Source organism: Anolis carolinensis, chromosome 1, assembly GCF_035594765.1.
Source record: "Anolis carolinensis isolate JA03-04 chromosome 1, rAnoCar3.1.pri, whole genome shotgun sequence".
Taxonomy (NCBI): Eukaryota; Metazoa; Chordata; class Lepidosauria; order Squamata; family Dactyloidae; genus Anolis; species Anolis carolinensis.
The window spans coordinates 144,044,210-144,057,780 of NC_085841.1; the positions used below are offsets into that span (position 1 = coordinate 144,044,210).

Below are 13,571 nucleotides of genomic sequence, written 5' to 3' on the forward strand. Positions count from 1 at the left end.
TGGGCATTATACCCTGAAAGATTTGCTATATGGTGTTTACATGATGCACAAGGCCATTGGAAATACTTGGAAGCAGCTACAAATTTCGGGAAGGGGTTGTCTGCAAACAACTGGATTGGTTCTGATTCAGAACTGGCCCTACTGTTCATATGGGGAAAATTGAGAAAAAATGGCATGTGGAAATTGGGATGGCATCTGTGTTATTTTTCTTCATTATAATAGTGATGCAATGAGTTAAACCCTTGTGCCGGCATGACTGCTGACAGAAAGATCAGCGGTTTGAATCCGGGGAGTGGTGTGAGCTCCCGTCTGTCAGCTCCAGCTTCCCATGCAGGGACATGAGAGAAGTCTTCCACAGGATGGTAAAACATTTGGGCGTCCACTGGGCAACGTCCTTGCAGACGCCAAATTCTCTCACACCAGAAGTGACTTGCAGTTTCTCAAGTCATTCCTGACATGAAAAAAATTACAATAGTAGTTGCTGAGCTCTAGAGAGCTCCTATCTATTAGTTTTTGCCTTTGCCCATATAAGCAAAGTTGACCGTATGGTTCATAGAAAAAAAAGTAGGGGCTGATCCTTCTCCCCTTTCCAAGTCACATGGGTGCCTTTGATGACATTAGCAAAGGTGCTGAGACAAAAACGGCACAGATTGTCTACCTGCACAGTGATAACTCTCCTCCTGCTGGTGACATGGTCCAGCAGCATAGCAATGTAAACACCGTGGCAGGACCTGGGAGGTGTTCGAAGCAGTAGTGCTTCAGATTAGCCTCGGATATTGTGCCTCATGCAGATGCATCTTGTGTCATGAATAGGGGAAGACCAATTGGATCTAACTCAATATTTCTTATTGTATTTCTTTGATTCTAAGACATGATTAGTTATAAGATGCATGCTAATTTCAGTAACACCAACAGAAAAAAATTACGTAAGATTCACCCATGATTCTAAGATGCACCCCATTTTTAGCAATGTTTACATGTAGAAAAAGTCTGTCTTAGAATCAAAGAAATACAGTAGTTTATATTCAGTGAATCTTATCAATACAAAAGCCTTTTAGTATATATAAATGGATAGTTGGCATATCTGACTCCATGGCTATTTAGTGAACCCATAACTGTGATGAGAATCCATCTCTAATATTCTTATGTCCTTCCTTTTGGCTGTATTATTGATATCTTTGTATTCTGTATTATGGATATCTTTGTATTCTTTATATCAGGAGAGTTGGATTAGAGAAGTGCTCTGGTCCTCCAAGTGTTTTGTACTTCAATATCCAAAGTCCCAAACAGATTTGCAATGGTCTGAGATTCTTAGAGTTAAAGGCTGAAATTCTTGGAGGATCAACAGTTTCAGATTCACTGAACTAGAGTTTTTTCTGAGCAGCAGGAACTCACTTCATAATTGGAATGAGATATTTATTACTCAGGACTCTCACTTTATTTGTTTTCGAGACAAGATTCCACTGCCAACTTCTGCTTTGCAGCCCTTTACAATAATTTTTCACTTTAAAAGAAGAGACAGAATAGAAATAAACCTGAATTCAAAATGTGGATACTTCTCACGCTTTATGGTGCATTATTTTGCTTCTTTAGCTCACCCAGGCCCTGGCTGGAAGGCTTAATTCCCATGTTCATGTAGAATATGAATGGCGATTACTTCATGAAGACCTAGATGAAAGCGATGACGATGTAGATGAAAAGTTGCAGGTACGTGTTTATAATAAAAGTCTGATTTGAAGAGAGACAGTAAATAAGTAGGCAAACAGTTTAAAAGATGAACAATACTTCCCTCTTTCTTTACATGATCTTTTGCTCTGTAGTTTCCATGTGACCTAACTGTCAAGGACAGAGTATGAGCTTGTAAGAATGCGGCATGAGCAGATATCATGTGATGTTGTCTTTATTTCTCCACATATGGCTGTTTGGGAAGTGATTTGAGTATGTTGTGTCATATGTTTGCTAAAAAAAAATCAAGAAATAGTGCCATGTCATTCGTTTGAATCAAGGAATCCATTAAATAGTATTGGTATGTGCCTGTAGTAGCACTGTAATATATTAAAGGAAGGGTATACTGGCTAGACGCTGGTATGAACCATGGCAAGGAGAGCAGGAGATGAATCCTTTTTTGTGAAAGGGAAGCTAGCATGACTTTGCATGGGCTGACCAGAAAAAACACTTGTATCTTTTCTGTTTTGTGTATCCTAGAGCTAGGGACATTCTTCCAAAAGAACAAGAAAATGCTAATTGAATGTCTATATATACATTACAAAGCCTAAATCCAGCTTTAGTGTCAGCAAGAGTACCGTATATACTCCATTATAAGCCGAGTTTTTCAGCCCTTTTTTAGGTCTGAAAAAGCCCCTCTTGGTTTATGCTCGAGCGAGGGTTCTGGCCGGCTTGTATTCAGGTTGTCTTATACTCAAGTATATACGATAATCAGAGTTGGAGAGTCTTATCTTAAATTACCGTTTTGTGTAAATATTAAAAAAAATTAACCTATTGATGCCTCAATTAATGTAAATTTATTGGTTTTTATTTTTATTTTTATTTTTGAAATTTACCATTGGCTGCTGCATTTCCCAACCTTGGCTTATACTCGAGTCAGTAAGTTTTCCCAGTTTTTTGTGGTAAAATTAGGTGCCTTGGCTTATATTCGGGTTGGCTTATACTGGAGTATACATTACAAAGCCTAAATCCAGATTTAGTGTCAGCAAGAGTATATCCAGGGAAGTAAATGTAAAAGGTGATTAATAATAAATCCCATATATTTCAATGTCCCTTCCCTAGTTGCGGCTAAAATTGCCTTTAGTTCACAGATGTATGTGCTGGTTTGATATCAGTGTAATGACATGCCGCTTATAAATGAAACACATTTAGCAGTGTGCTCTACATAAAGGCAGAATGATTGATTTATAACATAGTTGGAAATGACAGGTTCAGCATCATTGGCTTACTTTTTACTTATGCATTCATCATCATCATTACTTTTATCATTAGCATTTATTTATTTACAGTATTTATATTCCGCCCTTCTCACCCCAAAGGGGACTCAGGGCTGATCACATTGCACACATAAAAGGCAAACATTCAATGCCATAACATAGAACAGAAACAGAGACAGACGCAGGCTCGGGCTGGCCTCGAACTCATGACCTCTTGGTCAGAGTGATTTGTTGCAGCTGGCTGCTCACCAGCCTGCGCCACAGCCCGGCCTTCATCATACATATGCCACAGCTTCCTAGAGCAGAAAAATAATAAACAGTTCCTGGTTGAAGAAGGGATAGCCTGATACGTAAAACCTCTCTTTGACAAGGATTCTACTTGTATTACTTGAGCTGATCTCTGTTGCTATCCAACTCAAATAGTGAAGCAAAGAATTAGAAGGCATTTCATTACTCTGTCACTATTAATAGGCTTTCAGGCTACAGGGACTTACGAAAAGAAGATTTAAGAGCTATTAATGATACAACTAATGTATTCATTATGCTGAAAGCATATTTGTATCTGATTGCTGCATGTGCATTTGGCTTGCGTCCTGTTATACTGAGTAAATTTCTCTTTAAAAAAACAAATTTACCTACAAAACATGGGAATGATATTAAGAAGCCACAAACACTTTACCTTCATTTAGATGTTGATGGAATTAAACACCTGTTAATCCCAGTCAGCATGGGAACTGTAAATCAGGAGTGTCTGTGAAGATTGATTCTTTAGTTCTGAAGTCATAATTATACAGTCAGCCATCTGCATTTGCAAGTTTGATTTTTGAGGATTTGACCATTTGCACATTTGGTTAAAAGTTTCTCTATAGGAATCTCTAGGTCCTCCAGTGCAGCTTTATCTGGTGGCAACCTGTGCTCGACGGGGTTGCAATCCCCCTGAGGGCGCAGGTCCGCAGCTTGGGGGTCCTCCTGGACTCAACGCTGACGCTTGAGGCTCAGGTGTCGGCGGTGGCCGGGAGGGCCTTCGCACAACTAAAACTTGTGCGCCAGCTGCGACCATACCTTGAGAGTCTGACTTGGCCACGCTTTGGTTACATCCAAATTGGACTACTGCAATGCTCTCTACGTGGGGCTGCCCGCAAAGACGGTCCAGAAATTCCAGCTGGTTCAAAGGTCGGCAGTCAGGATTCTGACAGGAGCTGGTTATAGGGAGCACATAGTACCCCTATTGAAGCAGCTCCATTGGCTGCCGATAAACTGCCGGGCCCAATTCAAGGTGCAGGTACTTACCTATAAAGCCCTACACGGCTCGGGCCCTGCCTATCTCCGTGATCGCATCTCCCCCTATGAACTGGTGTGGGCATTGAGTTCAGCCGGGGAGGCTCTTCTATCGCTCCCACCATCGTCCCAAGTACATTTGGTGGGGACGAGGGAATGGGCCTTCTCGGTGATGGCCCCCCGGCTCTGAAATGCTCTCCCTAAAGAGATCAGAAAGGCCCCCACCTTGTCCACTTTTTGTAAAGCACTAAAAACCTGGTGGTTTAGGCAGGTTTTTGATCAAGATAGTTTTCACTTGATTCAGATTGTGGTATACTGCTCATCACCTGCCCTTAAAATATGTATATAAGTTCTCATCTACCCTTAAAAATGGATTAAGGCCAGCCTCGCCCTGACTAATGTTTCCCACCCCTTGATCGAAGGCTGTCACTGCGATTGTTTTTTTAACTGAAATTGCTGTGTTTTATCTATGATTTTTTTTGTTCTATTTTATTGTATGTTGTTTTGTATTTGTATTTGTACTCTTTAGAAACCGCCCTGAGTCCCTTTGGGGAGATAGAGTGATATATAAATAAAGTATTATTATTATTATTATTATTATTATTATTATTATTATTATTATTATTATTATTATTATTATTATTATTATGGAAGTTAACTGTACAACCATGCTGGAGGACCCAAAATTGCTTAGAGAAGTGTTTTCTCTAGTCCTCCAGTGCGATTATTGGGGCTACGGTAGCGTAATGGGTTAATCCTTGTGCAGCTGACCTGAAGGTTGGCAGTTTGAATCTGTGGGGCGGGGTGAGCTCCTGCTGCTAGCCCTAGCTCCTGTTACCATAGCAGTTCAAAAGCATGCAAATGTGTGTGACAGGAAAAGGCAAAAAGATGCTCCAAGCAGTCATGCCCGCGACATGACCTGGGGGTGTCTATGGACAACGCAGGCTCCTCAGCTTGGAAATGGCAAAGAGCACCTCCCCCAGAGCCAGAGATGAGCACTGCCTCCAGAGCCGGAAATGAAAGGAGAAACCTTTGCCTTTGTGTATTTGTGTCTCATTGTATTTCATTGTAACAAGGAATTGATTGTTTGCCTGTGTCTGATTATATGCTGTAATCGACTCTGAGTGCCCTCGTAGAGAAGGACAGAATATAAATAAAGTATATTATTATTATTATTTTATTATGACACAGCAAACAAGATAGATATGCTGGATTTCATATCACAAAATCACAAGTTGAACACTTCCCATGTGTCTAGGACTGTGTGATGTATTTTCGGATGATGCGTGCAGATCCCAGTAGGGAGGCCTTTTGCAGTTGGCAGATTGTGATTTTGTCAATGCCTATTGTTTCCAAATGCCGGCTGAGATCTTTTGGCACGGCACCCAGAGTGCCCATCACCACCGGGACCACCTGCACTGGTTTCTGCCAGAGTCTTTGAAGTTCAATCTTGAGGTCCTGATAGCGGCTGAGTTTTTCCTGTTGTTTTTCGTCAATGCGACTGCCACCTGGGATGGCAACATCAATGATCCAAACCTTTTTCTTTTCCACAACTGTGATGTCTGGTGTGTTGTGTTCCAGAACTTTGTCAGTCTGGATTCGGAAGTCCCACAGTATCTTTGCGTGCTCATTTTCCAATATTTTTGCAGGTTTGTGATCCCACCAGTTCTTTGCTGCTGGGAGGTGGTACTTGAGACATAAGTTCCAATGAATCATTTGGGCCACATAGTTGTGCCTCTGTTTGTAGTCTGTCTGTGCGATTTTCTTACAGCAGCTGAGGATATGATCAATGGTTTCGTCGGTTTCCTTGCACAGTCTGCATTTTGGGTCAACAGCTGATTTTTCGATCTTGGCCTTAATTGCATTTGTTCTGATGGCTTGCTCCTGGGCTGCAAGGATCAGGCCTTCTGTCTCCTTCTTCAGGGTCCCATTCGTGAGCCATAGCCAGGTCTTCTCCTTGTCAGCTTTTCCTTCAATTTTGTCAAGGAACTTTCCATGCAATGTTTTGTTGTGCCAGCTGTCAGCTCTAGTTTGTAGTGTGGCTTTCTTGTACTGGTTTTTTGTCTGCTGTGTTTTGAGGAGTTTCTGATTTTTGACTTCAATCAAAGCAGGTTCTTCACTTTGCTTTACATATTCTGCCAGGGCATGTTCTTCTTCTTTGACTGCTTGTTTTACTTGTAAGAGTCCTCTATCCCCTGATCTTCTAGGCAGATATAGCCGGTCAACATCACTGCGAGGGTGCAGTGAATGATGAATGGTCATGAGTTTTCTTGTTTTTCTGTCCAAATTGTCCAGTTCCGCCTGTGTCCAGTTTATAATGCCAGCAGTATATCTTATGACAGGTATGGCCCAGGTGTTTATGGCCTTGATGGTGTTGCCTCCATTGAGCTTGCTTTTGAGAATTTTTCTGACCCTTTGTGTGTATTCTTTACTGACCACAGTCTTCACATGTTCATGCTTGATGTTGTCCAGCTGTAATATGCCCAGATATTTATAGGCCTCTGGCTGGTGACACTTTATTGTTTGGCCATTAGGCATATTTATGCCCTCACTTTCAATGATTTTTCCCTTCTTCAATGCCCGTGTCGAACATTTGTCCAAGCCAAACTCCATGCTGATATCAGTGCTAAAAATTCAGACAGTGTTAGTCAGAGACTGGATTTCAGTTTCCGTTTTTCCATACAGCTTCAGGTCATCCATGTACATCAGATGCGAAATTTTGTGAGAATTCTTAGATGTTTGATAGCCGAGATTTGTTTTTTGTAAGATTGTTGACAGAGGGATCATGGCAATAATGAAAAGCAGAGGGGACAATGAGTCTCCCTGGAAAATTCCTCTCCTGATGTTGACAAGTCCATAGCTTTCATTTCCAACAAACAGTTCAGTTTTCCAGTGCTCCATCATCTTTTTAATGAAGGTGCCAACATTTTTACTAATCCCGATGGCGTCCAGGCACTTGATGATCCAGCTGTGTGGGAGTGAGTCAAAGTCAATCCAAGTCATGTGAAGATTAGCTTTTCGGCTTTTACAGTTCTCCAGAATCATTTTGTCAATCAATAACTGGTCTTTTGTGCCCCTGCTTTTCCGTTTGTTGCCTTTCTGTTCATCTGGCAAGATGTTTTTTTCTTCAAGATAGTCTTGAATTCTGTCAGCTATGATGCCAGTCAGTAGTTTAAACATAGTGGGCAGACACGTTATTGGCCTGTAGTTTCTTATTATTATTATTATTATTATTATTATTATTATTATTATTATTATTATTATTTCCAGGAGAAGTTAACCATAGAGTCATACTGGAAGACCAACTAATTTTATTTGTTGCCTTGTAGTTCAACAAACAGATGGTAGATCTCTGTTGCTTTTCAGTTTATAGTCATATTTTTTTTTCAGATCTTGAAATACTTGCTAATCTGGCTACTTTCCTTGTGTTTTTCTTAAAGCAACCAAGCCCCAATCGAAGGGAGGACAGACCTGTGAGTTTTTATCAGCTAGGATCCAGCCAGCTCCAGCCTAACGTGGCATCTTTGGCAAGGGATGCTGCCAATATAGCCAAGGACAAGCAACGAGGTTTTATGCCAAGCCTGTTACAGAATGAGACCTATGGAGCCATACTCAGCAGCAGCCCACCGCCCACCCAACCTGCGGCACCGGTTACAAGTGCGCCTCCGTTACCCCCCAGGAACATCGGAAAAGGTACTTAATTACACTGGGAAATGGAACTGAAATATACTCTATTTATTTTGGTAATTTTATTTATTATCTCCCAGTAACTGTTAGAACTTGTCCATTGCGCTTGAGTTTTCATTAGCTTAGGCAGAATTTGCAGTTTTGTTTTTGAAAGAATAAATGAAGGGAAGCAATGTGAGTAGGAATTAAATGCCGACTGTGATACACAGGAAGTAGTTTTGTGAAAAGGTCCTATGCTTAGCATCAAAACTGAATAGCTAAGCAGTTCATACAACTAATTTTGTTAGCACAAAGAACTCAGCCTTGGTGGCCCTGATACGTTCCCACTATTTCTTTGGCAGTATTGAAGCTTTAAAAAGAGCTATTTTCTAGCTCTTTCTCCCATCCTCAGCTTGTTTCTTTCTGGCCTGCACCAAGAGGACTTCCTTTGTAAGCACTGGGAGAGGATTGGATGTTTATCTTTATGTGAGGGACATGACTGATGGCTGAGAAGGCAGTGAAGCAGGCACGTGTGGGTCCTCACACTCCTCACTAACAGCAAAGCTCCAATTCTCAAATACATTTTTTTGCCGCCTTTGAGGTCGAAATAATAATTTCATTATTGGGACTCCCTCTCTGAGGTTGGAGCTTTTGCTGAAGGCAATAGAGATTGGAGAATTGCTCCTTCCAATGGTTTTGGATGTGGTCAGACTATAACCTGAACTACCAAATACACATAAATCAAGCAGATCTGAACTTGGGTTGCTATGAGTTTTCGGGGCTCTATGGCCATGTGCCAGAAGCATTCTCTCCTGACGTTTCACGCACATCTATGGCAGGCATCCTCAGAGGTGTGAGGTCTGCTGGAAACTAGGCAAGTGGGGTTTATATATGTGGAAAGTCAAGGTTGGGAGAAATAACTCTTGTCTGTTTGAGGCAAGATGTGGGCGAAATGTTAGGAGAGAATGCTTCTGGAGCCTGGCCATTCGCAGCAACCCAGTGATTCCGGCTATGAAAGCCTTCGACAACAGATCATCAGCAATCCATCGTTTCAAACTGTGAAAATTAGGCTTTCATGGCTGTAATCAACAAAGCCACTGTAAACCGGCAATCGTGAGCTAAAATTAAATGAATATGCATGATTTTGATGAGTGTCATCATTTTAGCTCCTTTTTATTTTCATAGCTTCCTATGAGGAATTATTCTTGTCATTCGCAAATATGTACCTGGAGTTATATTTATTTGGTCAAGGCTATCCTGAAAGTCCAAGGTTAAGTTGTGACTTCAGCCTAGCATACAACAGTGTTTATCAGACCATATTACTGCCTACGACTTTTAAAAGACACCAAATTTTAACAAAAATACTAAATGATATACCAAATTTACACTGGAAGGGCTTTTCTATTTCTAAATGTGATTATTTGATAGACTGATTTCCTGAGGAACTATTTTAAGTACCTTGTATCAAGGTCTAATCTTGCACAGGAGTTACCAATACTGTGATGATAGGATTTGCCAAAGCTGTACTATCAGCCGTGTAATATTATCACGATCCATCGTCATGACAGACAGACTGGCAGACACCCAATGTGTCAAAATGACTGAAGCAATGTGGAATCATAAGACGGATGTGAGCAGCACAGAGCAAGAGGGGAGCGGTGTTTTATTCTACACTCCTGCAAGTCAACACTAAGATTGCCCACCCATGGTGTAATTTTATATATCCAGACCCGCAATGAATAGGGGGAGGTTTACTCCCTCAGTAGACAGGAACTAGGGATGGGGATTAAAAATGGCCTCCTTGCACCAACAGCCCATCCACTACAGTGAAATGTAGAATGCATTGTTTGGATGGTAAGACACTTAGCATGGAGTTAGATCTACACATTCAGAGCTCGGTGCACAGCATAAGGGAGATCTGTCTGATAGGATACAAGGGGTGAATCTACACTGCTCTGTGGGCCCTTCCACACAGCTATGTAACCCAGAATATCAAGGCAGAAAATCCCACAGTATCCACTTTAAACTGGAATATCTGAGTCCACACTACCATATATTCCAGTTAAAAGCAGGAAATGCAGGATTTTATTCAGCTGTGTGGAAGGTGCCTATATGATCCTTATCCCAGATTATGTGGCAGTGGAAACTCATATTATCAGATCCTGGTATATAGAGCAGTATAGAAGGGACCATAGACAGGCAGCTGCCTAACACTCAGGAAGCACGCCATGGCTGCTAATGGTATTGCTTCATTGTTTTTCAAAAATGAATTTTGAGGGCTCAGAACTAAAGGAAAATGTGCCAGACTCTCATCTCATGGACTCCACATCAGCCAAATATGTGGTTTGAAATTTGGGGGAAAGATTATGACTGCTGCCTCCCCTTGCCCTGATGTTTCAGAAGAAGACAACAATCCCACAAAGTTGTGTTGGAGTCTTCATAAATATTAGTGTACACCATGCATCTGAAGACATGTGGCTGTAGTCAACACAAATCTATGCTAAAATAAATTGGTTGCTTTTAGATGTGCCACAAGGTTCCTTTTCCTGCTCCACCACCACTTTCTCCAGTACCATCCCTTCCCCAGGAACTTAGAAGTGATTATAGTGCCCGATAGCATTGGCTTGCCCTCCTTCTCCCATTAGAGACTGCAAGGTGATAATTCGTGGGTGTCAATATAGTATTCAGAGCACCTTGGTCCCTTCTACACTGCCATATAATCCAGATTATCAAATCAGATAATCCACATTATCTAAAAAGGAGCCCCCAGTGACGCAATGGGTTAAACCCATGTGCTGGCAAAACTGCTGACCAACAGGTTGGTGGTTTAAATCCGGTGAGAACGGTTAGGCTCTCTCTGTCAGCTCCAGCTCCCCATGCAGAGACATGAGAGAAGCCTCCCACAAGAAAATTAAGCATCCAACATCTGGGTGTTCCCTGGGCAATGTCCTTGCAGACGGCCAATTCTCTCACACCAGAAGCGACTTTCGGTTTCTCAAATCATTCCTGACTTGAAAAAAATCCACATTTATCTGATTTGAACTGGATTGTATGCATCTACACTGCAAAGCAGATAATCTGGATTTTATATGGCAGTGTAGAAGAGGCCTTTCTGGACCTTGCTCAGACCTAGTTCAGATCCTGCTATAAGACAGCAGAGCCTGCAGTATTATAATGTTCTATGTCTTGGCATATTCCCTCTATAGTGGAATTGTTACTCCCTGTGCCACTAAATCAGATAGTATGGAGCATTGTGCCTTCGTCTTTACATTGAATGTGTTGTGATGCAAAGGGATGTATGAGCCTGTCATTGTGAAGCTTTCACGCTTGCAGGGAAGTGACACAGATATTGACTGGCGTCCTTTGAGTATAGATGAAACCTTGCTGCTGTGTATGTCTGTGGAGATTGGTATTCCCTTCCTTCCTTCCTTCCTCCCCAATGTGATCAAAAGGGCAAATAATAGTCCAAAAGGAGCCGGTGCTGATCTGATGTTTTGGGACAGCCGTTCTGGCCTTACAGAGCATGTCTCCTCCATATTTTGCGTAACATGAGTAAAGAAATTTTTAACCCATCATGAGAAAATAAATTTCTTTTCACAGATGGAATTTCAAAATAGAAAAAGACACCTCACTTAATTTTTGTTTCTTCCCTATATCTGTCAAGTGTTATTGTCACCATTGGTGAGAAATTGGCAGGGCAGAACATGTGGCTCTGTGAGAGAATGTTGGTAGATCACAGAAAAAAATGTGCAGAAACAAAAATTTCATATTAAATATTTTGTTGGGGGCAAGTAACTAAAAATTGAAATAATGATATTGGAGGGAACCAAATACCCAATGAGAGATGTTATTGTTAAGATTAATATTTTGTTTAACTCAGCAATGTGCATCGATTGATTGTGCTTTTTTGCTAAATGTTCTTCTGAGCAAAACTTTATTCTTGCCTCTTCATTCAATAACAAACGGTCCAGTCTTTCTTGCTGCTCTTACAGCTTTTTATAAACTGTTCATCCCTTGAGTCGTAGTTGAACACTGTTCAGTTGTCAGAAAATATTACATTAATAGACTGGCACTTGAAAGGTATTTATCTCTCTTTCTGCCATTTACCTCTTTCCTGGCCTACTTTGTTGTACACCATATTTGATACAACAAGGAAAATTGAAGGCCCAGTGAAAGAAGGGAGAATGTGAACAATCAGAAATAGACATGAGTGTTATATGGGCTGGCACTATGATCAGAGGGATAAAGGTCTCAGGCCCCATCTACACGGCCATATAAAATCCAGATTATTTGTGTTGTCAAAGGCTTTCATGTCCAGAATCACTGGGTTGCTGTGAGTTTTCGGGGCTTTATGGCCATGTTCCAGAAGCATTCTCTCCTGACGTTTTGCCCACATCTATGGCAGGCATCCTCAGAGGTTTTGAGGTATATTGGAAACTAGGTCAGTGAGGTTTATATATCTGTGAAATGTCCAGGGTGGGAGAAAGAACTCTTGTCTGTTGGAGGCAAGTGTGAATCAGCCAGGCTTTGAAGCTGCAAGGCTTTTCAATGCTTATCAAGGTGATTAATTGCAACATTCACACTTGCCTCCAACATACAAGAGTTTGTTCTCTGGACCTTCCACAGATACATAAACCTCACTGGCCTAGTTTCCAGTATACCTCAAAATCTCTGAGGATGCCTGCCATAAATGTGGGTGGAACATCAGGAGAGAATGCTTCTGGAACATGGCCATACAACCCGGAAAACTCACATCAACCCAGATTATTTGCTTTGAACTGGATTATATGGCATTGGGCTGGATCCGCACTGCCCTATATCCCAGGATCTGATTCCAGATTATCTGCTTTGAACTGGATTATATGAGTCTACATGCTAGATAATCTGGGAGAAACATATCATCAGGGATCAGAGCCTGGGATATAGGGCAGTATAGATCCAGTCTCAGCCAACTGGCTTGCCTAGGAGGAACTCATTTGTAATCTCTATCTCACACAATTAACCTGTTTCCTCAACAAGTAAATAAATTATAATGCTATATATGGTAATTACCAATTAGGCGTAAAGTTGTCATAGGTCCTTGGTATCCACTGAGGTTTGCTTCCAGGACCCCATCATGGATCCCAAACTTTTTGGATGGACAAGTTCCATTGTATTCAGGTGGCATGGTGAAATGGTCTCCCTTATACCAGTGGTTTTTGACCTGTGGGTCAGCAGGTTTTTTGGCCTACAGCTCCCAGAAATCCCAGCCAGTTTACCAGCTGTTAGGATTTCTGGGAGCTGAAGGCCAAAATATCTGGGGACCCACAGGTTGAGAACCACTGCCTTATATAAAGTGGTAAAATCAAGGTTTGCCTTTTCTATTTTTTTTAATCAAACAGTGGATGGTTGAATCTGTCGATACAGAATCTATGGATATATGTACTGTACATGGCAGTAGCAAAACACTGTCAAAGGAAAGCACTTGATGAATGCCCTGTTTAAAGATATGTTCCATCAAACAATATTGTTTTGCAGCGGCATAAAGATTTTTTTTCTGATGAACGTGATTTGGAAAGCTGTGCATCCACTGCATGACCTGTGGGGGCCCATTCATATGCGCTTCTCTCTTGATGTCTTCATGCTCTGCAGCCGTCATCCAGTGAGCATAAAGAGGTGCAAATGGACTAGAGACATTAAAATGAC

General features: G+C 41.4%; 1 protein-coding gene across 6 annotated transcripts in view; it reads left to right on the forward strand.

The window, feature by feature from the left end:
• The window catches only part of asap2 (ArfGAP with SH3 domain, ankyrin repeat and PH domain 2), a 148,950-nt gene that overhangs the window by 121,021 nt on the left and 14,358 nt on the right, over nt 1-13,571 (forward strand). For all 6 annotated transcript variants that reach the window (XM_062983549.1, XM_016996639.2, XM_008117675.3 and 3 more), the window contains 2 exons: nt 1,594-1,707; nt 7,661-7,913. In XM_062983549.1, the coding sequence (XP_062839619.1) occupies nt 1,594-1,707; nt 7,661-7,913 (367 nt within the window). The remainder of the gene's footprint in view (nt 1-1,593; nt 1,708-7,660; nt 7,914-13,571) is intronic.